At 31.8% G+C, this 24,416-nt stretch overlaps 3 protein-coding genes across 3 annotated transcripts in view; 2 read left to right on the forward strand and 1 right to left on the reverse strand.

Annotated features, from left to right (window-relative positions):
* Positions 1–7,912: 7,912 nt before the first annotated feature.
* LOC112101106 (peroxidase P7-like) lies at positions 7,913–9,578 on the reverse strand. Its single transcript, XM_024191281.1, has 4 exons — positions 9,300–9,578; positions 8,831–9,022; positions 8,544–8,709; positions 7,913–8,428 (listed from the first exon to the last, which is right to left on the reverse strand). Exons 1-4 carry the CDS (start codon positions 9,510–9,512, stop codon positions 8,037–8,039), a joined length of 963 nt encoding a protein of 320 aa, XP_024047049.1. The 5' UTR covers positions 9,513–9,578; the 3' UTR covers positions 7,913–8,036.
* A 7,298-nt stretch (positions 9,579–16,876) lies between these two features.
* On the forward strand, positions 16,877–21,773 carry LOC18050682. Its single transcript, XM_006446429.2, has 14 exons — positions 16,877–17,126; positions 17,220–17,364; positions 17,447–17,514; positions 17,619–17,672; positions 17,783–17,866; positions 17,977–18,062; positions 18,671–18,751; positions 19,414–19,544; positions 19,705–19,746; positions 20,392–20,468; positions 20,540–20,630; positions 20,714–20,795; positions 21,307–21,379; positions 21,515–21,773. Exons 1-14 carry the CDS (start codon positions 17,038–17,040, stop codon positions 21,681–21,683), a joined length of 1,272 nt encoding a protein of 423 aa, XP_006446492.1. The 5' UTR covers positions 16,877–17,037; the 3' UTR covers positions 21,684–21,773.
* Positions 21,774–21,966: 193 nt separating this feature from the next.
* The window catches only part of LOC18050684 (protease Do-like 1, chloroplastic), a 4,707-nt gene continuing 2,257 nt past the window's right edge, over positions 21,967–24,416 (forward strand). Inside the window, exons 1-3 of the mRNA XM_024191911.1 lie at positions 21,967–22,430; positions 22,531–22,653; positions 23,734–23,941. Coding sequence (XP_024047679.1) covers positions 22,018–22,430; positions 22,531–22,653; positions 23,734–23,941 — 744 coding nt within the window. The 5' untranslated portion in view covers positions 21,967–22,017. The remainder of the gene's footprint in view (positions 22,431–22,530; positions 22,654–23,733; positions 23,942–24,416) is intronic.

Below are 24,416 nucleotides of genomic sequence, written 5' to 3' on the forward strand. Positions count from 1 at the left end.
TAATGTAACTTACATTAACCCAAAAGTTATAATTAGTGGCTTAAAAAGTAGCTTAGTTGGTTCACTTTTAGGTCACCAATTATAACTTAATAATTAATGTAATTTACATCATAATATAACTTAAAAAGGTCTCATTTTAATTATAATATAACTTTGAACCTTGAATTCATCAATTTAATCCAAAAGATTCATACGCCGTCCATTCCTTCCTTTTACGTTTTATTTTATTTTTTCTTTATTTATAGTATTAATTGTTGGGATACATGTTAAATTGCAATATGTAAAAACCATTTTAATTATAATATAAGTTTAAACATCGAATCCATCAGTTTCATTCAAAAATTCGTACGTCATACGTCCCTTCCTTTTACGTTTTATTTTATTTTTCTCTTTATTTATAATATTAATTGTTAGAACACATTAAATTACAACATGTAAAAACCATTTTATTATAATATAAGTTGTACCCCCAACTCCTCAATTTCACCCAAAAGATTTTTACTGGTTAAACTAACCAGTATCGATCATTATAAAAATAATTAATTCCACTATAGCAAAATAGAAATTCAAAATCTATTATAATTAAGTTCGGTTTGGAATATGGCTTTTTTTTTTTTTTTTTGGTGTCTGAGTTTTAACATAGCCTGCAACAATTTTTTTTTTCATCGTTTAAATTTTGGTATTCACCTAATAAGATGGGAGATGGATAGACCACGTTCATGATATTATTCTTGTATTTTATTAAATCTTATTTTTATTTCGATTAAGAGAAATTTATAGAGAATATAATTTATTTCTGCTTTTTTTTATTAGGTGTTTTTTAATGCTATTTTTATGTTGCGAGGCATTATTATTTTGAATTTTAGGTTGTCGCACGGGAAACTAAATGTAGTTTTTTTTTTTCAATCCAATGTATCCTACAATTTATTACAATAGTGGCTACCTTTTTTTTACAATTTACTATTTAAAAAAAACAATGTACATTTTTTTTAATATTTAAAAGAAAAATATTTCTTACAAGTTAAGGAATGATTCAAAGCTGAGCTTATTTTTTCTAGGCAAAAAATCAAGGATCAAGATTTATTTTATATTTTAAATTTTTTTTATTTCTCTTACCTAATAATCATTGATTTAGTGCTTAATAAAAATTCAGCTCAGTACGAAATCCTTATTCAGTTACAATACATATAAAATGAAATTGGCTTATCACGCTACTAATGTAGGAATGCACTTTTTTAGTACTAAATTTTTAATATATAGCAATTTAAATAAAACATGATACATTAGTTCAACCACAAATGTTAAATTCGAAAATTTGTCAGTTTATTTTATTTGCTATACAATTTTAGAATTAATTTTGTATCATATAACATAACTTAGACCCTATTTGGTGTTGAAATGTTATACCTTTCATATTATAGCAACTGTAAAAAAAAGTTGTAGTTATGAAAAAAAGTTAATAGTATGTAGTGAATATAATTTTTAAATAAATAATTTTGACAAAAATAGTAAAGTATAATAATTTTTTTATCATACAAATGTAAATTAAATTAATTTAACTTCCAACTTATAACAATTAATATTTAATAAACACTTTAGTATTATAACTTTTAAAATATATTATCAAACCTCAATTTATGGGGCCTTATTCAAGTAAGCAAGCTTGATTTAATTTTGGATCCATGTACTCATTAAAAAAGTGGAAAGGCAGTCTAATGATGGTCCTTGTGATCACAAATTGACAACCATAACGAAAACACCAAAGCGAAGGAACTTCACACAAAACCTGTGATGCATATGGGCCACTTGACTTGACCATCTAGTCCCTTTCTCATAAAGTGATCATAACCACTCATATAACTGATTTAAAGTCAATGAAATTAATAATTAAACCTTCATTTGATGTTTTAATTGATGTATTACTTTTTATTAGATGGTAGAATATTGATTTTAATTTATTATTGAAATAATAAATAACACATAATAATTAGAATTTAAATTGCGACTCAGGGTGTATTTAGGAGTGGGGTAATATAACTTTTAAGTTGCAGGTCTGCAGCTACTATTAAGTAAAAGTTACAGCTGTGGAATAGAAGTTAAAAAAAAAAATTTGCTAAGCTGTCAAAGCTCAACTACAAGTATTATCAAACATCTTAGTAGCTCGACTTTGATAGTCCATCTACCTCGCCACACTCCCAAACAAACTATCAATCCTTTAAATCCCTAATTTGGCATTAAATGACTAAGATAACATTCTATTTGAACAAACACCAAGTATGCCTCTTGTGGTTGACAATAAACCATGACAAACAGAAACAAACAAACAAAACAAACAAATGGACGAAAACACAAGAAGATGCCTCAATGCAGTCATTTTTTGAAAAAAGAAATGGATTTCTCGTTTAAAGAGGTCCAACTATGGTGCCATAGTTGTATGATACCACAAATGAATCCAGTCTTTGAATTTAATTATGGTGACAACTGTGGGCTAGATCCAATTATTGAATTCAACTGTGGTACCATACAACTATGGTACCATAACTTTGCCCCGTTTAAAGGCTTGTCTCTTGTAAAAGTTCAAAATTCTTTTGTGGGACTTTGCTAGCTTACAGAATATGTAAGTTACAGAATCAGCTGTTGGATGTGGTTGAATGTGGAGTGAGAAATTAACAATAAAAAATCGGATGGTGGGAGATGTTAGTGGTCCTCCTTTGTGAGGTACGAGAATATTGTTCAATTTCCAAATTGGATGGATCAAAATTATTGTTTCAAATCATTGGCAGAATTATGCATGCGGGCCCTTTTGTGGTTAATCATGCGCCCACCAACTAGGGAACTTCCTTTTATTTCCCTTTTTTTTTTCTCCTCGAGGTATTGCTGCGGGCCAGGCAGGTAGGGATGGCAATGGGAAGGGAAGGGGAGGGGACCAATCTCTCCGTATCTATCCTCGATATTTTACGTATGTCCCTGTCCCCTCCTCATCCCCGTCAGAATTACTTGAGAGAATCATCATCCCCTCCCCGAATAATAACAGGGGATCTCCGAGGGTCCCCGATCCCCGAATAACTAATATTTTTTTTTTCGATTTTGAGTTAATCATATTAAAATAAAAAATTCAAATAAAAGTAAAGTTCGAAATATATCTTACATTAATATCCATTACAAAAGTTATATACATTAAATTAGTAAGTAATGCAGCATGCAAGGGATACAAACTTCTTTTACAAACTATCATGAACAAATTAATAGTCTAATACAAAATTGTTACAAATAAAATCGAATTTAGATTCAAAATTAACTTTTTCAATGGTGGCGTGGGCACTTTATAAATGTGGGCTATAAACACAATAGTTAAGTCGGAGCAAATCAAGAGCAAATATTAGATTAGATTAGAGTAGAGTAGATATTAAAATTGTGATTCGCTATGGGTAATTATAACATCTAAAAATAAATAAAAAATAGATTTAAGTTTAAAATATTTAAAGAATATTAAAATTAAAAAATTTTGGGCTAATAGAATCTACTCGGTCTTTTTAAAGTCTTAAATAAAAATTTATGACATTAATTAGTTAATTAAACCTAAAAGTTTAATAATATAAATATGTTGATATTTTTTATTTTTACCAATATTTATAATTTTATAATTTAAATTTTATTTTTTATTTACTAGTAATTTTAAAAAAATTAAAATTAAATTAAAAATTAAAATGGGAAAATGGGTAGGGGATGGGGATTCCACCTCATCCCCGTCCCCTCCCCGAATAAGAAATTGGGTAAAAAAATTTCCCCATCCCCTCCCCGAATAAGAAATTGGGTATGAAATTATCCTCATACCCTCCCCGAATGAGAAAAATCCCTGAGGGTACCCGTCCCCGTCAAGATTTTTGCCATCCCTACAGGCAGGGATCGCGGGACTGTCCGAGATGGAAAGAAAAATGCGGCGGTACTTTATTTCTTAATTTGGCTTTTATGGAAATTTTAACAATTCATAGGCTGATTGTATTACCAGCACTTTTCTTTGAAACAATAATTTTTTTTTTTTTTGAAAACAAGAATGTTCTTTTTTTTATTACTTTTGAAACAAGAATTTAGTGGTTGATAATTGGGAGTGGCAAACGAATGGGTGCCAGGAAAGACAGGCCCAGGACTGTGTTAGGCCTGTCCAATTTTGACAGGCCAGACAAGGGCCGAGCCTATTATGCGCCATGCCCGAATCTGGGCTTTGATTTTTTATTTTTTTTTTTGGGAGTGGAGCTATTGGCACTCCTTAAAAGTACTGTCAACACCCTTTTTTTTTTGTACCCATCAAGATATTAAAATGAATATAATTTTTTCTAATGACACCTCCCTTATTCCGTAAATAACCTTGGTTAGAAGTTAACAAGATGATGATTAATTGCAGAAAAAGCAGCTGAGTTTTGTAATTATTTCCTTGAATACAAAGATTGGATTCACAAGCAAGAAGGCTAATAATAGAGAAAGGAGAGAAAACTCTAGGCTATCATCAAAGCAAGATGATTTCACTTGCAGATCGAAGAGAAATAATGAAGAAAGTTGATGAGTTTAAAAAGAAGACGAATGCTTGAAAGAAAAGAAAAAAAACACCACGTTATTGCGTTGATCACAATGACACAAATGATGCATCAACAATAAATTAGTGAATTTTGAGAACCATGAGAATTGTATTTGAAGGAGCAAGACAATAATGGGTAATAGTTCTTCACAAAAATAACAACAAAATTATGAATATTAAAATAAATAAAAATAGAATTCAGGACCCATATGCAATAATAAGTCCTTTGTACTTCTTCCACTATTTTGAATTGAACTGAAAAGTTTTTTTTTAAAAAAAGATATTCTACATGTGGGTTGCCAAGAGTTCGTATTATAAAGTCTACAGTTGCTGGTGTAAAATGTTTGCACAAGATAAGATGAAATTGTGTGGGAGTTTCATGTAATTCTATATACGGATAAAATTGTAAATTCAAAGAAGAGGTTTCATTAGGATATTAAAGGGGTGCTAATAGCATCACTCTTTTTTTTTAAAAAAAAAAAATTTAAAGAAAGTAAAACAAGAGCTAAAATGACATAACATTCATTTTCGGAAAATTTGACATTACCTCCCCCACAAAAAAAGGAATTTTGATTTGTGCCAAAATGCCATGACTGTAAATAGATGACAACTATTTGCCTTGAAAAAGCTAAACCGAACCTACGGATTAGTTTGGTTTTTATTCTATTTCTTTAAATTAACCAAAAACACATATTATAAGAAAAAAAAAACTAGTGCTAGCAAACATAACAGTAAAAGTTGTTGTAATTCAATCAATTTATACGATTGATTGTAAATTAGAGTGATGAATTAGAATGGGCATACTCCCTAAAATGTCTATGGTGGATCTATTTGTAACAAGAAAAATAGTGAGAGGTTCTGCCAACAGCTGCTGCCAAGAGGAATAATAGTGTATTGATATCTCAAATAATCAAGAGTTTACGAATAAAACAAACCAGCCCTCCTAGTCAAAAACTAAATCTATGTGATTGATTGTATATCAAACAGGTTTAATATTATGATTTCTTAAGTTATATTTAATATATTTACAATCAAATAAAATTTATCTGACTTCACTATTTTAATATATTTTTATTCTAAAAAAAAAATTGATCATAATAAATTGGGCTTGAACAGGGTTGTTTTTTACTTCTGTTTGGCTGATATAGACTTGAAGACATGTGTTACTTATGCTGATATTGACTTCAAGATGGCATACCACTGTCATAATAAATTGTATGCGTGAAGCATGTCTTCCAGAGATGTTGCTTTGAAGTTTGAACTGACATTTTTTTTTTTTTTTTTTTGGAGATGTTGCTTTGATCTTACAAAATTTTCAATTTCTTGATCAATTGCTCATTAAAAATTAAACAATTCACCGGTACATATTTTAAAACGTAACAAACTATTAAAAATCGTTGATTTTCAGCACCTGAACAAAGTACCACAACAATAAACAAGCAGAAAATTCACATATAACTAAAAAGTCGAAAACAAGCCGAATAATACTTGCTCAATATTTTGAATATATATTATTTTCATGATAATGAAATCATTTATGCTCGCTTTTATATTTAAAAATTACAAAAAAAGAAAAAAAAATTAAAAGTCGCAATGTGATAAACATGAACACTAACCAAAACTTCTTGCTGAGAAGAGAAAGGATAGGGAAATTTGTAACCTACCCCCAAATAAATTGACGTTTTGCACTCTGCACCCACTAAAATTGACATGTTGCACCGTGTCCCCAATTCCGTTAGTTTTTAAGTTATTTTAAACAGCTCCGTTTGATTTTTTATCTAATGACAAAAATACCCCTTTAAGTTTGATTACACAAAAACACCCCTTCTTCTCCATTTCTAACGAGCTTATATGTACATTGTCACCATTTTATTTTTCTCCAAAAAAATCTTATCAGGTTATATAAAATACACAGCTGCCAAAAAAAATTTAACAAACAAATACAAAGAAATCTGAAGATAAAGAATAATTAATAAAAAATAAACAAATTAAAAAGACCACAACACATTCAACGATTACAATTAAATTCAGTCCCTTCCACAACCATTTTCATCACCACTGATTCCTTATCCGCCACCATATTCTTCAACCCAATCAGAAAAATTACCCATGAATCATTAATTGACGCATTTGATTTTGATTACTTGATTTAGGGTTTCAAAATACAAGCCCCTAAATCATAATTCAAAACAACCCAAATAATAACTAATGAAACCCCAAAATCCATAATACTAAGCCTTAAAGGAACTAAGCGGTGGCGGCCAAAGGAAGCAGCTGACGCTCCAGACTGGCGCGGTGGCAATCGCGGTGGTTGATGTTTTATAATAGAGCAAAAGAAGAAAAGAAAATGGAGAAGAAGAAGAAGAGAAGTAATGGAGAAGAAAAAGGAGAAGAAACAGTGAAGAAGATGAAGAAAAAGAAATGGAGAAGAAGAAGAAGATAAGTAATGGAAATGAAAAATGAGAAGAAACAGAGAAGAAGATGACGAAAAAGAAATGGAGAAGAAGGAGAAGAAACAAAGAAGAAGAAGAAGAAAAAATGGAGAAGACGGAGAAGAAATAAAAAGAAAAAGGAAAGGACGAAATAAAGAGAAGCAAAAAATAAAAAGAGTTTCTATTAAAATTGATTTAAGGCTTTAACTTCCGATTTTAACCCTGTACCGTTAAACTTAACTGAATATATAACGAATTTGGGGGCGCGGTGTAATAAGTCAATTTTATTAGATACGCGGTGTAAAATATCAATTTATTTGGGGGTAAGTTACAAATTTCCCGAAAGGATATAATGAAGTTTGTTTTGATTAGCAATAACTGTAGCTGAAAGATTTGATCGATGGGCTTTGAGTGGAAAATTATCTCATCAAACCATCTTATGACATGTGGAATTTTTCTTTAAAAAAAATACTATATATAATAATTCCTTTAACGTGGCAATATACGTATAATATTATTGTTTTTACTGTTAAAACAAATCGAATTTATTAACAGAGAGAAGATTTTATGTCTTTTTTAAAAATATTAATTGCTTTATATCTGTTTCCAAATATTGGGGGTTAACTATCATATTTTTCCCAAAATAGATTCCAAACATAAATTTTTTTAATTTTAAATGACCTCGCCCACCAGGTCATTGCCGCCCGAGTCACTGCGCGAAGCCGCCAACAATCACAGCTAGCGACAACACACCCCGGCGAGCGGAGCCACCACGAAGACAGGCGACAGCCGATTCCTCACTTGCTCTAATTTATAGATTCGAGATATTATTTTCTAATTATATATGCATATGAATGTTACTTGGAAAATATTATATAAGGCAATTTCACAAACACAATCATGCTACTTTCTTAAAAAGATGACCAATTACAAAATTTCAAATTCATAACCTCTAGTACACATGATAAAAAGCAAAACTTCAACAAAATTTATTCTTTATAAAATTTAAAAGACCCTGGAAAATCAATTAATTAATTGACCCTCCTGCAATTCTTCCTAATTTCACCGCGGGATCCAGTGAGTGGGCTGATATCTCCCATCTTGATCATGCCGGCGACAAAATCAGAGCTGAAGGTGCTCGGGTTGTTACTGTACGTGCGGACTTGTGAATCAGTGGACCCACCATTGAACAGCTGTTGATCAGAGTGAAGCAATCCCTTTCTGTTGACCAGGTTCCTGAAGTAATTGTTGTCAAAACAAGTAGGAGTTTGCAGATCAAGCGGTGCCAAGTTGTTGTCGCCTGTGCCATTGGCCCTTGGGCAGTTCCCTTGCCTTGTTCGAGCAAATGAAGCATCAATGTTTGTCTCGTTGTATATGTGAGCCCTGAATGATGTGCACCTCGCCTGTCCGATTGTATGTCCACCTGAAATGTTTTACAAAAATAATTAAATAATTATATACTTTTGTAAGAAGTGTGACTCTTTTTTAATATCGAGACCAGAATTCTCTCAGGAAATTTCCTGGAGACAGGAACAAACCTGCTAAAGCAACAAGGTCCTTGTTGGAAAGTCCGAGAGCGTTGAACCTAGAGATGAGTTGATTCAAGTTTGAGGTAGGAGCTGGAATGCCGCTATTAGCAGCAGATAGGCTTGCAGTTCTAGCATCTCTCCTTCCGAGTTTTACTTGCCAGCTTGGGCCTCCAAGCTTCGGATAATTTTTAATAAAAGAAAAAAAAATGTTAATAATTATTCAGAATTGATGCTCAATTTGATGATGTATCATATGGTTTAATTAAGATTAATTAATTAATTAACTCAGAGCTTACTATAACAACTGAGTCTCGAGCAGTAATGGCTAATATATCAGCACAAGAGACCACACCGGGGCAAGCTTTCTCAACTGCGGACTTAATGTTGTCGATGACCTCGAATCCGCGGGCGGAGTTACGATTGGCATTCGCATTTTTCTCTCCAGTGAAAGATGATGTGTTGTCCAGTAGAACTGATCCATCGCATCCCTGTCATACGCAGGCAGAACACAACAATATAATGTTACCATGGAAATGTCTAATTTGGTCAACACTTGTTATTGTTTGCCAGCCGAAATGAATAAATAAGTAAACAAATAAAATCAAACTCTATATTCAAAATTAATAAATGTTGAGGCTTGAGGGCACCCGTTCGAGCCACCGTGGATCGGGAGCTTTAATATATATATTTGTAGGTTATAACTACTAAAAAAAAAAACAAAAATTGAAACATGTACAATATATGGATCAATTAATAATGGATTACGTTAACGAAGCAATCGTGGAAGAACAAGCGAAGGAGAGAGGCGCCCATGCGAGCCTCTTTTGAAATAGCAGATTGCACGACAGATTTCACAGTGGGGAGGAGGTTTTTGCAAGTGTTTGCGTAGAAATTTGTAGAGAGTTGAGCGTTTGTGCTGCTCCCCATGGCAAGCACAAGGAGTGCCAAAGTCAGAAAGAACTTGAAAAACGAAGCCATTGATTGATAGCTAGCTAATCATCAATAGAATACAGTAGTAGTACTGTAGAATTTGAAGTTGATTTGTGTTGAAATAGAAGCTCAGAAATGTTAGCTTTATATAGAGTTTGCTCTCAAGGTATTAATGCTTAAGGCAGGTCACCTAACACGTAGACTCGTGTGCCTGCATGGCATTTGAACGTTGCAATAAGTTAAAAGGAATATTAATCTTGACCGAGTAATCAAGATTATAAAGTAATAATCACATTTAACGAAAAAGTGAGTGAGAACACGTCTTTTTGGCTTTGAAAAGTTGAGCTACAAAGACTTGCAATTGTCGCAAGTTATGTATACTCAAACTGGGCAAGCTTCTATGGTGCTGGTAGCAATTTTGTCAAGGCTTGGGGGTCCCAAATAGCCACCCAAAATCTATATCTTTATAATTTGGTGAAGATAATGGAGACATAAAGATATGAAAAGGCTGACTTTTCAACTTATTCTCTTGGGGGGGAAAAAAATAAAACGCCTTTAGATTTTTAATTGGGAATATCTGTAGAAACATTGCCATTTGTTAGTCACTCTACGCGGTTTTTACTATTTTAATTACGTGTTGCGCATGCAAGCCACAAGTCTTTGTGTTTAAAGATTAACAAACCACCCACAATCATTTTTTAGGATAACAACAAATTTAGTCAAAATTGATTATTATTATGTTTCATTTTTTTACTTTTATTTGTCAACATCGTATTTGATTAGTTTAATTTGTCAGTTTATATATATTTTATTATTAACCTAAAGATTGAAAACTAATTTACGTTCTTTAGAAGTCGTACATAGTAATTAATTAAAATTCTCTTATTACCTACAGTATCTATATCTTTTATGCTTCTGGAACATTTTAGTTCTTAGTGCGTATTAATTAACAATAATCTAACCAAAAATAATTGTTTTTGCTTTAAAAACATATTGAAAGTAAAAGAAAACGTTATTAACTTTGATTTTCATTTCCACAAGATTGAATGGCTGAAAATTTTGTTTGGCTATTATTTTCGAAAACACATTTTGCATGGTTTTCTCACTTTTATAACATCAACGTTGAAAGCATCTTTTTTTGGTTTATTTTTTCTCGCTTTTTTTTTTAAATCTTTTTTTGCGTGAAAGTAGCATTATTAACGTCTTCATTTATGTTATTTTACTATAAAATAGCCAAAATCATAAAATTAAATTTTTTAAATTCTAGTTTAGTAATATTGTAGTTTTTAAAATAATTGATGTTAGTTGTGCTATAGTAATAATCAGGTGCGATAATAACAATCAGTTAAATATTTGATAAATTTTATTCTTAAAAGTTCTTAGAGCATTAAAAGCAGTCATAAATGTTTGGTAAATTTTTTTGTGAAATTACTGCAATAATACAAATAAATAAAATATATATAATGTTGAATAAATTTTGTTACACATTTATAAACATATATAAAAAAAATTTTATTGTGTATATATAATAATTGATAATTAAAATAAATATTTTCATCTTATTATTTTTATTTTTTATTTGTTATTTTAATATTATAGGTATTAACATTAATCTCTTTTAAATTTCTTGATTCTATTTCCAAATTAAATAAGGATAATTTTGGATTTATATATATATTTAGAATTGTAATAAGTATGCAATTGATTCTGAAAAATAGATTTTGAAAAGCAATTCTTTTTTGACTTTTCAAAATCACTTTTAACCTCACAAAATAATTCTAAAGGGACCTTGTTTGTCTTTTGGTATTTTTTTTCCCAAAGAATGATGAGTTTTTGAAGTCCATACATCATGATAAAAAATTGCACCAAATTTAAATATAAAAAGAAAACATGTCTTAATAATTTATACAAACAGAAAACATGTTTGAATAATTTAAATTTCTACTACCGACAAAATTTTTCTGTTGTTTACTTTTAAAAATTTTATTTGAAAAAAAAAATGCTACCAAATACCTTTTCATTTTCGAAATTTTCATCTCAAGAACCTTATTTTCGTTCTCAATTATCATCGTCGAAACTCGAAAATACCAGCTTCATACTGTTATATGTTACCAAAATCATTTGACTTGGTCCCCCAAATGCACCACTCAAAGACTCTGAGGTGTTTTTTTCGGAATATGAAATATAGTAAAAGCATACTAAACTCGGACGAATCGCAGTCAATTGGCTCATTTGAATCTTCTTAATTAAGAAAAAAACTTGACTTGTTAATGAGATTAGGTTTTAGGTAGAATATTAATCTTTTCTAGAAAAAAAAGAAATAAACAAAAAGATATGATAAGATTCCCTATATATCGCTTTATGTATGATTCAAGTAATTTCTCATATTATTATTGGAAACAAGTACAAGTCTTCCACCCGACCAATTAAGCTGCTGCACTCGTCACTTTTCAAAATTTTCGAACTCTTTTTTTCCTCCAAACATCAGCATCACCGTGGGAAGTAGGTGAATGAGAAATTTTTTAGATTAATCTCGTTGAATAACCAAAATTTCTAATATTCAGAATAATTTATAAATTTTATCTTATTTTACATATTAAAACATTAATTTATATTTTTTATATAAGTTTATTTCTTCCGTAATTGTGCACTAATTATTCAGGATAAAACTCATCGCCTCGCATGGTCAAGATTACTAAGAAAATGTCAAGATTGATTTTTTAATTCATATAAGAAACTGATCTGGTTGATTAGACGAAGGAGTAATGACCTTGTTTATTATAAAACTAGGAAATAGAACTGCGTTTTGCGTAACTTTAACAAAAAAATTTAGTATTATCTTTTTTTTTTTACTTTGCACTTAATGAAATTGATAAAAAATATGAATTTTTTTTTTAAGATGACGCAATCTTATTAAACTAATGTTATTTATGAAAGTTAATTATTTTTTTGTTAACTTTAAAAATATATATTAATGTGTATAGTTAAGTGTACACAACATTTTCATCAATAAAAATTATGTTCACAGTAATCAATTCTTCATTCTTCTTGATATTAACAGACTCCAACATCCTACAAATCCTAACTCTTATCATCCAACTATCCTACTCCATGAAGCACACAATACTAAAAATTCAAATAAGTCAAAAAATAAAAACACAAGAACATTTCTAAAGAGGATGTTGGTTAAATAATAAGAAAATCCAAACATAACAAATCTTAAATACTTAATGTTTATAGAGTTTGAAGAAGCCAAAAGACACTAAACAAAATGTTGCATAATTAAATATGAGATTATGGCATTAAAATTAGGCTCTAGTGGCATTGGTGAGGGAAGATGAAGGAACCTTCCTTCCTATATTAATTAGTTGATGTATTTTAAACCACTAAAGTTTAGTTGTTGGCTTAATAAAATAAATGAATGCTTCAAAACTTATAATTAATTATTATTAATAATTATATATTGTTGAATTTAAATAGAAAGAGGAAGAGACATGTAATCTTTTGTAATCTAATAATTATTTTCTATTTTTGATATTTTATAATGTAATTATTTTTTAATCTCAACCAATATATTAGATAATAGAGAATATAAAAAGATGAGAAATAATGATGTCACAATTCTTAACTACTTAATATTTATAGAGTTTGAAGAAGTCAAAAGGCACTAAACAAAAGGTTGCATAATTAAATATGAGATTATGACATTAAAATTATACCCTAATGACATTGTTGAGGAAAGATTAAGAAACCTTCCTTCCTATATTAATTAATTGATGTATTTAAGCCACTAAAGTTTAATTATTGGCATAATAAAATAAATGAATGTTTCAAGACTTGTAATTAATTATTATTAATGGTTACATATTATTGAATTTAAATATAAAGAGGAAGAGACACGTAATCTTTTGTAATCTAATAATTATTTTTTATTTTTAATATTTTGTAATGTAATTATTTTTTTAATCTCAACTAATTTATTAGATAATAGAGAATACAAGAATATGAGAAATGGTGATGCTACATCACCTCCTCTAGTCCCAGCTTTATATATATACTAGAAAATATAACCGCGCTTCACACAACTTTGAAAAAAGAATTTAATATTATTCTTTTTTTTCTTATTCTACTCTTAACGATTTATTCTATTCAATTAAGAGGCAAGACTTCAAAAAAAAAATGAAAAAATAAAGCAAAGCTAAAACCAAAAAGAAATTTTTAATTATTTAAAATTGCATTAACTAAGTTAATACCACGAAAATAGAAGTGTCATAGATGCACCTTATCTAAGACAAAACCTTGGAAACCTAAAATTGATATATCACCGTGAGGCCACCTAGAGAAGGAGCATAAGATGCATCATAGTAACCTCTCAGTATGTTCCCTTCTTTGGCAGTGAATCCGAGAGAGGTGAGCATTGCAGGCCAGCAATTATGGGTGATGATATCAATAGCGTGGCAATAGTCATGGCCAATATCAGCCTAGCTATTAAGGAAGAATATGACAATCTCATTTGAGCATGACTCCAGCTTCATTAATGGGTTCCAGCACTCTGTTAGGCCTCCGCTAGCTTCAAGTCTTGTTGCAAGATCGTACTCTGGTTTCATATTGTTGTTGAGGCAATCATTCCTTCTGGTTGCATTTGCAATATTTGCCATGATCAGGCAAGTGAGGGCCAAAATGAAAAACACATGTTTTAGAACCATTACTATTTTCTGTTCTTTTATGTTGTGTATATGTTTATGTGGGATATCGTATTTTTTGTTACTATTTATAAATTAAGGTGAGGTAGAGGAGAAGAGTGATTAAAAATATTTAAAAATTATTACTTAATTTATGATCAAAAAGGTTTCAATTAGAAAAGATAGTGGGTATTTTGATGAACTGTTACATATTGATTGTGTAATAACAGTCAAATTAATTATGAGAATATGAAAAGTCAAATTTGAAAGAAAATTTCTCTATTTATTAGATAATAGAGAATATACAAAGATGAGAAATTGAGATGCCACATCACCTTTTGTAGTCCCAGCTTTATATAAATATATAGATAGATATAGATATAGATAGATAGATTGATTGAAAAACTGGTTTGATTTTCGATTCACGCTATTGAACCAAATAATTGAACCAAAAAATTGGGACAAGTTAATACATTTAAAATGATTTACATGTACCATAATCTATTTGCAGATTACACGTCAAACATATGAATATAAGGTAAAAATAAGTAAATTAATATAAGAGATATTGAAAAAAAATTTACAAATGTAAAATAAAAGCACATTATAAGATTGATTGTCTTATGTATTGACTGATTTTGTATTCAAATTTAATAATGTTAGTTTTGCATTTATGAGTAAATTAATATAAGAGATACTGAAAAATTTACAAATGTAAAATAAAAGCTCATTATAAGATTGATTATCTTATATATTTACTGATTTTGTATTTAAATTGAATAATCTTAGTTTTGCATTTCTGTAATATATGTGATGTTTTTATTAAGGATAAAACTTATTCTTAAAATTAAATTTTAAAAAACTATTATTTTAATATTTTTCAAAACTGTTATAAGATGACATAATTTTACATCTCAACGATAACCCCCAAATGATCTCTAAACTACACAATATACTCAAAATCAAATTTAATTTATACTAATATATATATATAGATAGATAGATTTGATCCACATCAAATAAATATTTCACTTAATTAACTTGCTTAATAATATTTATTTCAATTAATGAATAATTTTTTTTCTTTGCCTAATTAAAGTAAATGAATAAAATATTTCTTTACTAAAATTATGAATAAATCATGTTAATTTTTTTTATAATTAATAATCTTATATAAATTTATTTACTTTTTCTTCTATTTATTAATCTTACTTTTATTAATCTTACGTGTAATTTATAAAATTTATGTGTTTTCATATGGATATGGTAACTCATAATTTTAACCATTGTATTAAGAGTTCTGCTATTTGCCCCGGGTCAAATCCCGGGTCAAACCCCGAAAACTAAAGCAAAACGACGCCGTTTTCTTTTCTATTTGAAACGCTACCGTTTCACCCTAGCAAAAGCTCTCCTCTTCGTTTTCCCCTCTTCGTTCTTCGTTTTCGTCTTCTCCTCTTCGTTTTCATCTTCCCCTCTTTGTTTTGTCCTTTTCGTTTCACCAGGGAAATTTGCCATTCGTTTTGTCTTCTTCGTTTTCGTCTTCCCCTCCTCTTCGTTTTCTTCTTCCCCTCTTCGTTTTCTCGTCTTCCTTTTTCCACCCAAATCTGGAAGTTTCTGCCAAATCTGGAACCACCTACAGCTTTAGAAATAATAAAAAATCTTGGGCACAGATTCTTGTTCTTTTATCGGTTTTCGATTTTATATCTGTGCCCAAATCACCGGTTCGTTCTTCATTAGCGGTAGATTTAAATAAGTCAACATAATCTCTTATCGTCACCGTATTCTTAGTTCCTTTTTTATATCGTGAGTTTAACTATTGTTCTTTTTCTAGAAAACTCTGAGACGTATCACCCTCATCTCTTGAACTGGGAAAATAATTGGATTCAGGAACTTCATCCCATGAAGTTAATTGATAATTATCGTCCTCACTCCCTTCCTCCGCAAATCTCCACATATCTGCGTCTCTGTTTTTACTCTGTCTATCCAGCCCCACAGGTTCACAATAGTTTGCTCCTTTTTTGGCCATAAGCTTCAATCTACTGTGATTAAAATTGCCTCTATGTCTGTGTTCTGGCTGAGCAGATGTGTAAGAAGGGTTCAATGCCTTTGGTCGTTTATGATTACATTTCAAACATACCATGTTTCTTCTGAAATTGATGAAGTTGCACCTATAAAAAATAATAAACTTTTCGTTGTAACATATTTTTGACTGAGAAACTCTCTACATATTGATTTTTAGAAAGTTATAAACATTAGACGTGAAAAAATACTCACGATTTACATTCCCATTCCCCCGGATTGAGTTGTCGCTTTGGTGGGTTCTCTTTGCATTGCCGACATCTTGTATTCTTTGCAAAATTCAAGAACTTGCATCTGCAAGAAGTTAAAATGAGAAAAACCGCAACAATGAGAAAAGGAAGAGGAAGAGCTTCAACACTGGTGACTGAAAAATCGAAGAGGAAGAGTTGTTTCTCTGCACAGCGTCTTCGTAGTTGTTTCTCTGCATAGTGTCTTCGTTTCTCTGCCTTAGGAAAATGCTTTAGTTTGTTTTCTCTTTACTAGATGAAACGACCACGTTTCATGCAACCAAAAGGGTAAAAAAAAAGAAGCCAAAACGACGCCGTTTTAAAATAATTCGGGGTTTGACCCGGGGAAAATAGCATTTTCCTTGTATTAACAAACTGCCATATCACTATTGTTTCATCATCGGATAGTGCCACGTCACTGAAGTAGTGTCGCTGTTGTCGGGAGAGTTGAAACCGTCGTACAAGCGTGAGCGAACTTTCAGTTACCGCTTAAGCCATAACCTTTAGCTATCACAACCTTTCCTTCTCCTCCTCGTTGTTCAATTCAGAGACAGAAAAAAAAATTAAACAAAATTACAAAAGAATATGGGTAATTGGATGAACAAAGAGCCTCCACCGCCGATGGTACTGGTGCCGCCACTCTTCGATTTTCCTCCTCTCGCAGCCCGTACCAGGTAAGGTTTCAGCTCAATTCTTTTGACCAATAAATTTTAGGTGACAAACAAATTTGAAAAAAAAAAAAAAGTTAACGCATTGAGTTGAGACAGGATGTTGGAGTCGTCATATAATATGTTGTTTGCGAAGCTAGCTTTGAAGTGTCTCTTTGACGATTATTTTGAAGAAGCAAGGCATTTTAGCACCAGAATTATGTTGAAGCCTATTGATGATCCTCATGTCGATATGATTGCAACTGTAATTCCTCTTTTTTTTTTAACACCATTGAAATATTCTTTTAATTAATTAAAAAATTATTTATTTATATTTTATGCGGCAGGTTTCTGGTCCACTTGATCATAAACCTGAGGAGAATATTGTGGGAAATGCTCTGTTTCGATGGCAAAGGTGTTCCATTTTTCTTAATTTGGCTTTGCTTTGCAAGGTTGTGTAATGAAGGCTATGAAAATGCTATTAACCTGTACATTTTAATGCTTTGATTCTATGAACAGGGAGTTGGATGATCCTCATACGTTCATGGACCTTTTCGTATCAAACTCTGACCCGTAAGGAACTGTTTAGTTTGAAGTAAAAGTGTTTAATCGATTTATTTTATTGGTTGCTTGCTTCCAGAGACGAAATTGTTTAAATGTTGCTTGTTGTGCTGTTGTTGTAGTGTTTTACGGATAAGGTCTAGTACTTACTATCCAAAATGGGGCTTTGGAGCATTTGGCACTATTCCATTACTGATGAAGAAAAGGTGCATTTTTAATCAGTCAAACAATCTTATTTGGATTCCTCATCTTGTTTGTACAAATACTTGTGACTTACAAGATGAATGCTCGCTGACAAGCTTAATGTGTTTTGCAGAATATCTTCTGAAGATTATGGTGTCATGGGATTGAGATATGGAACTGGAAATTTGTCTTTTGGGGCCATGCTTATGCCCTTTGCAAGTATGTGACCAGAATTTATGTAATTGAATCTCTGTCTCTTGAACGTTTGGCTATTGAAGTCTTGGTTCCGTAGGTTATAGTTATTGTGCAATCATTGCTGTTGTTGGGCTCTAAGGAATTTTTAGAGTAGTATATATGACTTTGCATGTACCTCTACCCTTTTGTTTAGAACAAATTCATTTTCAACAAGTTATGCATTTTTCTGTTCCATTTAAATTATATCAATTTTTTGTTGATTAATGCTCAGCTTCATTTGTATTATAGCACTACTCATAAATCAATCCTGGTATTATTATGCATGCATTGTGTAGAAGTTTGTTGTCGGCAGGTCTGGCAAATTTTTAAATGGTTCTCTTTTATTTGCAAGGTTTCCTTCAAAACTTATGTCCAGCTGTACAAAATTCAAATGTATTACAAAAATGGATATAAAACTAATTTACTTTCAGTCCTTCGCCCCCTGTCCCATTTCACTTTTCCCAATCAAATGCAAATTCATTTACCCTTGTTCCTGTCTATTTTGCTTCAGCTCTTGTTGTGAGATTTTAGGGGTTTTTTTTTTTTTTTTTTTTTAATTTTACTGACAAGATGAACATTGCTTTCCTTTGCAGTGAAAGATGAGTTGCCTAAGAATGCATGGCTGGTAAGCAAGATGGGAAGGCTTACTGTGGGGATGCAGTATGAGCCACAGTGTAAGTTCCTCACTGATTAGCTTCTTTTCGTAGAGAACTTCAAGCTTAGTCCATTACATTTGTTTGATAAATTTCTGATTCATTTCTTGAAGTTGAAGAATTGTCTCTTCAGTATTGAATAAATTTTGTTGTCCTGTGTTTGTGTCTTTCCCTGTCCTTTTCTGAAGTATACATGCTTGAAATTTCTCACTGAATGTAATGCTAAGATGTAATCATTAGGTTTTGAGTTCTTGCTGTTCATATTTTGCAAGTTATAAGTTGCTCTGTTTGTTACATTTGTTAGTTAAATTTATGATTAACTTCTTCAAGTTGAACAATTGTCTGTTCAGTCTTGAGTAAAATTCAGCTATACTCCTGTGTTTTGTATATCTGAACAAATAAGTAAAAATTTGTTAACCTTTGTTTCTTCCCCTTTCATTTCTGAAAATAAATATGTTCATACTAGAAATTTCTCATTGAGAGTAATGCTACTAGTATAATCATTAGGTTTGGAGTTCGTGCTTGAAATTTCTCAATTCATATTTCTAATTGAGTTCTCGCTACAAGTACTTCATGAAAAAATGTTTCATGCGGTATGCTTAGATGATAAGCTGGAGGGATCTCTTTAGCTGGTAGTGAAAAATTTCAATAGGACTCACTTCTATTGTTCACTTCGTTGTTAGATGGAGGCAAAGAAGATGCAAAATATAAAAACTTAATGAATTGGAGTTATGCTATTGGATATGGAGTTGGATCAGGCAGTCCATTGAGCCCTTCGTTCAATTTTGGCCTTGAACTTGCTAACAGTTCGGTGGTTAGTCTTCTCAGTGCTTCTTAATTTATTTCTAGATCTGCATTTTCTCCCGGCAAGTTTGTTTATCATTCCTAAAAGTTTTCTGTTACTACTCATCAAATGTTTCAAAATGTTTATTTGTTACTTTTGAGTGAAAATTTATACTAAGTTTCAACTGCAGTTCATTGCCTCATTCTATCAACACGTGGTTGTCCAAAGACGGGTATGATTCCTCATGTCATCTTTTGTCTTTCGAGTCTTTATTCTCATTTCTGTATCTGCATTGACGTGATGCGTGTGTGTGTAATTTTTTTTTTTTTTTTTTGGGGGCAACATATGGTTCCTTTTTTTTGCACATTGCAAGAGTAGATATCAACCTAAATTCATTTGAAATACTCGTTTTCATTGAATTATCTGCTAACATAATTTTGGAATGCTCACTTGCAATATGTTTGATTTATGTAGAAGAAGGAATAGAAATATGTCAAATCATCTACCAAGTCTCTTTTCAATGTGAAATTTGCTACATTAAAATATTATATAATTTGAGGAGAGATTTATGCACATGCACCTTATTCTAAGATACTGGGAATCAAGGATTTAGAGTAATGTACTTGAAACTCATTGTATGGTTATGCAATTTGAAGCTAAATTCTCACAATTTTAATGATTTGCTTAAACTATTTGGCCTACTTCTAGGAAGCTGGTCCATGTGATGTCATGCCAGTAGAAGATAATTTCTGTTTTGTTGCAGTATAATTATGATTCTTGCTATCTTTTTCCATTAGTATCCTTGATGGTGGTTTTTTGTTGTCTAGTTTTGCAATTCGGTACTGACAAATCTTTGAACTGCTTCAAAACTAAACAGGTGAAGAATCCTCTTGAAGAAGATGAAATAGTTGGAATTACAAATTATATTGACTTTGGCTTTGAGTTGCAGACAAGGTATTTCCAGTAAATAAATAATTTATAATCAATTTCTTGACACCCGATATTAATACAATCATGTTTTAAAGGATTGATGATGCCAAAACAGCAAACAACATCCCGGAATCCTCCTTTCAGGTGGCTGCATCCTGGCAGGCCAATAAAAACTTCTTGCTGAAGGTTGTATTAATAATCTTGTGCTTGAAGTATGGATCACATCACTACCTCAGCTCCAATGAAATATCCACATTTTTTCTATGCAGGGAAAGGTCGGACCTCTCAGCTCATCAGTAGCGATGGCATTTAAGTCATGGTGGAAACCTTCTTTCACTTTCAGCATTTCAGGTATCTCTAGCTGGTGTATAATTTCATTCTTCCATTTCAAGGTTTCCTTTTAATTGGTCATGTCAATGGGATTCATGAACCTAACCTGCAAGCAATTATGGGATTCTATCTTTACTGTATTCAACATTCCATCAGTAGTATTTTCTTACAAAACCTTTAGGTTTTCCTGTGAATTCTCAAATATTCCATGGAAACCCCCAATGCAGGCATTCCCACGGTTTTCATTCTGTCTGTGATTATGTCACTTGAGCATACTTTGTACATGATGGTTGGAGAAATAAAATTATCTAAACTCTGTTGCTGACTTAGGTTTTTATCAAGGAGCTTCTCAAAGATTTTCATTTTCTTCTTGCTGGTCTCAAATTAAGCTCAGTAGGAAATTTGTTTCTTGTTTAAACTTGTAGTCATTTTCATGTGTACCTGTTGTGACTTAGAAACTTGTTTGTGAATAATAAAAATGACAAATACGATGAAAGACATTGAATATCTATAAACACCTATTATGTTGCAGCTACTAAAGACCGAGTTGTTGGAAAGACATCATATGGATTTGGCATACGAGTTGAAAATCTTCGAGAAGCAAGGTATATTAGTCTGTTTATTGTCATCTCTCAATCACATATATAATCTTCAGCATCTCTCAATCACATATATAATCTTCAGCATCTCCGGGTCAATGTTGTTTATTCTGACATGTAACGGAGCTCTGTATCTTGCAGTTATCAAAGAGCCGATCCAAATTTTGTAATGCTGACACCGAGCAAAGAGCACCTGGCAGAGGGTATGGTATGGAAAACAGGCAGGAGACCCATGCTACAATCAGATGTAAATGCCGGACATTTTGAAGGATTACCCAAGGAATTAAGGCCATTGGGAAAAATTTTGTAAATTGCTATTCTTTATCCCTTCTCTAAGAAAGAAAATTTTGCAGCACGACACCGTTAGAGGAAATTGTCTTTTGATCTGTAGATCATTCTTCCGCTCTTAAAAATTATATGATTAATTCATTTTAAAAAAATAATTTTAAAATTAATAATATTAAATCTGTCTGTTATTTTATTTTATTTTTTCCATTGGCCAAAAAAAAAAAATGTGGCTATCCAATGAGATGAAAGCGTGATCATCAAAGATTGCCCACCAGGGGGCAGTATGGGGCCCAGATAGACAACGGTAGAAGGATTATCAACCATAATCGTTAATCCCTTGGGTCGAAAGCCAGAAGATGGCTTATTCACTCATTTCTTCCAGTACGTTCTTACTCTCTCGCTCCCCAAACACGACGCTAGCTCCGCTCAATAAACACAATTTCCCTCTCAGACCATCACGGGCACGTGCCACTGCTGCTACTATCATTTGCTGCAGCAACTCTCCAACAACATCCGCCACTCGCTCAATTGTCTCAAAGCTGTTACTGTTCACTAAGCCGTCATCCTCCGCCTCTTCGGCTTTTGAATCACTCTTCGTATTCTGCGGTTCTGTGGTTCTATCTTTCACTCTCCTCTTCTCCAACGTTGATTCCGCGTCGGCTTTCGTCGTCACTCCGCAACGTAAGCTTCAAACCGACGAACTCGCTACCGTTCGTCTCTTTCAAGAGAACACTCCTTCTGTTGTTAATATCACCAATCTTGCTGCCAGGTATTATTATTATTAAATTTAACTTAATTTAAAATGTAGTTCTTTCAAGAATTTTAAGTTGAAATTTGGTTTGCTGATCAAATTATTAATAATGTTGTAGGCAGGATGCATTTACACTGGATGTGTTGGAGGTCCCACAAGGATCCGGTTCGGGTTTTGTCTGGGATTCCAAAGGTCACGTTGTCACCAATTATCATGTGATTCGTGGTGCTTCTGATATCAGGTTGGTTTTCTTTCTTTCATTTTTTTTTTTATTGTTTTTTATTTCTGTGCAACTGTCATTTTCCCCTTGGTTTGGAAACATAGAGTATGTGGATTAAAGTTTCCTTAATTTACATATATCTTAGTTTCTTGTTAAAACAAATAAATTTGGTGGCCTGACATTGGATGCTGTTATGGACATTGAAGTAGTACCTCCATAATCCTTCACACTACGAGGCACGAGGGCAAATGATGATTCTATTTAAAAATGAATTAAATCAGCTTTGTAAATGCTGGCCCTGCAAGCAGTGCTGTGATATCACACAACTTTTCTCACTAGTTATTAGCTCATTATAATAATATTGATTACATGTAGCAGGATGATTAAGAAGCCATTGCCTTGGTGTAATGGTGTCTAAGTCTGGATCTAAAATCTACATGTTTAAGGGCGAGGACATCCTTCTTAGATCCTGTTGGGAATAATACTTGATAATAACCTGTTTCTTTTTATTTTCTATGGCGTAGCATGACTTTGTGTTTTGTGCAAAGTGAATTTCAATGTAATTAGTTAGAGATGGCAAAAATGCTCGGCTCAGGTGTTTCAGATCAGGATTTGCCTGACTAGGGCATGTTTTCTTAATAGTCGGGCCAGGCTGCCCAAAAGCCGGATAAATACATTAAAATTAAACAATATTTTATTTTAATTAAAATAATATTTTAATGTTTATTTAACCAATTCATAACTTGTATTTAAAGTTTAAAATACTTTAAGCCCAAATTTTAAAGCTTAATCTAATAAAAAAAAATTATAATCTATAATTATGTAATAGTGCATTTTTTTTAAAAAAAATTGCAAAATATAAGATTTGGGCTTTATGCTTGGCCCAATAAAGGACATGCTTGGACTGGACTCCGGCTTTGCCAAGCCTCGAGCCCGACATTTTGCCATCCCTATATTTAGTCTTTAAGCTGAATGACCGTGCTTCCTTGATGCATGAGTTTCTTTGTGGTAATACATGTTGAGTTAAAGTAATGTTTTGCAGTAGATTCTGGGATGTCGTTACTTTTGGTTTTCGTGATTAATTGCGCTAGTGATTTACAGGGTCACTTTTGCTGATCAATCAGCTTATGATGCGAAAATTGTTGGATTTGACCAAGACAAGGATGTTGCTGTGTTGCGTATTGATGCACCGAAAGATAAATTAAGACCTATTCCTATTGGTGTCTCTGCAGACTTGCTTGTTGGTCAGAAAGTATATGCTATTGGCAACCCCGTAAGTATGGTCTTCCATTTACTTGCTGAATATTATATACAATGGCAAAGTTGGATAACGTCTTTCTTTTTACATAAGCGTTGGAGATGATCAGTAGTGATCCCCAGATCAAACTAAGTGGCATGCAGAATTATAAAAAATATCATCAAGTTTTTATCTACTGGGAAGACAATTAGTTACCTTTGAAAATGTGGATGTTTCAATTAAGATGTTTGAGGAGTTATTTTGAAATAAAGCAGTATTTGAATGCTCTCTCTCTCTCTCCACTTTAAGGCCAAAATTGTTTTCAAGAAGATGGCCTAGAAGATCAGTATAGTGCTTTTTCATTTATCAGGATTATTTCGTAATGTCTGAATTCTGATAGTTTTCTAAAGGCATTGACTGTCATTGTTGTTTTCTACACAGTCTGAAGATTTGATTTCCATATAAATTTGGTTCCCACTTTTAACTTGACATAGAAGCTTTTGATTGATACTTTGCCATAATATCCTGATCATGGCATATAAGTTGA

The sequence above is a fragment of the Citrus clementina genome, unplaced genomic scaffold (assembly GCF_000493195.1).
Source record: "Citrus clementina cultivar Clemenules unplaced genomic scaffold, Citrus_clementina_v1.0 scaffold_2, whole genome shotgun sequence".
Classification (NCBI taxonomy): domain Eukaryota; kingdom Viridiplantae; phylum Streptophyta; class Magnoliopsida; order Sapindales; family Rutaceae; genus Citrus; species Citrus x clementina.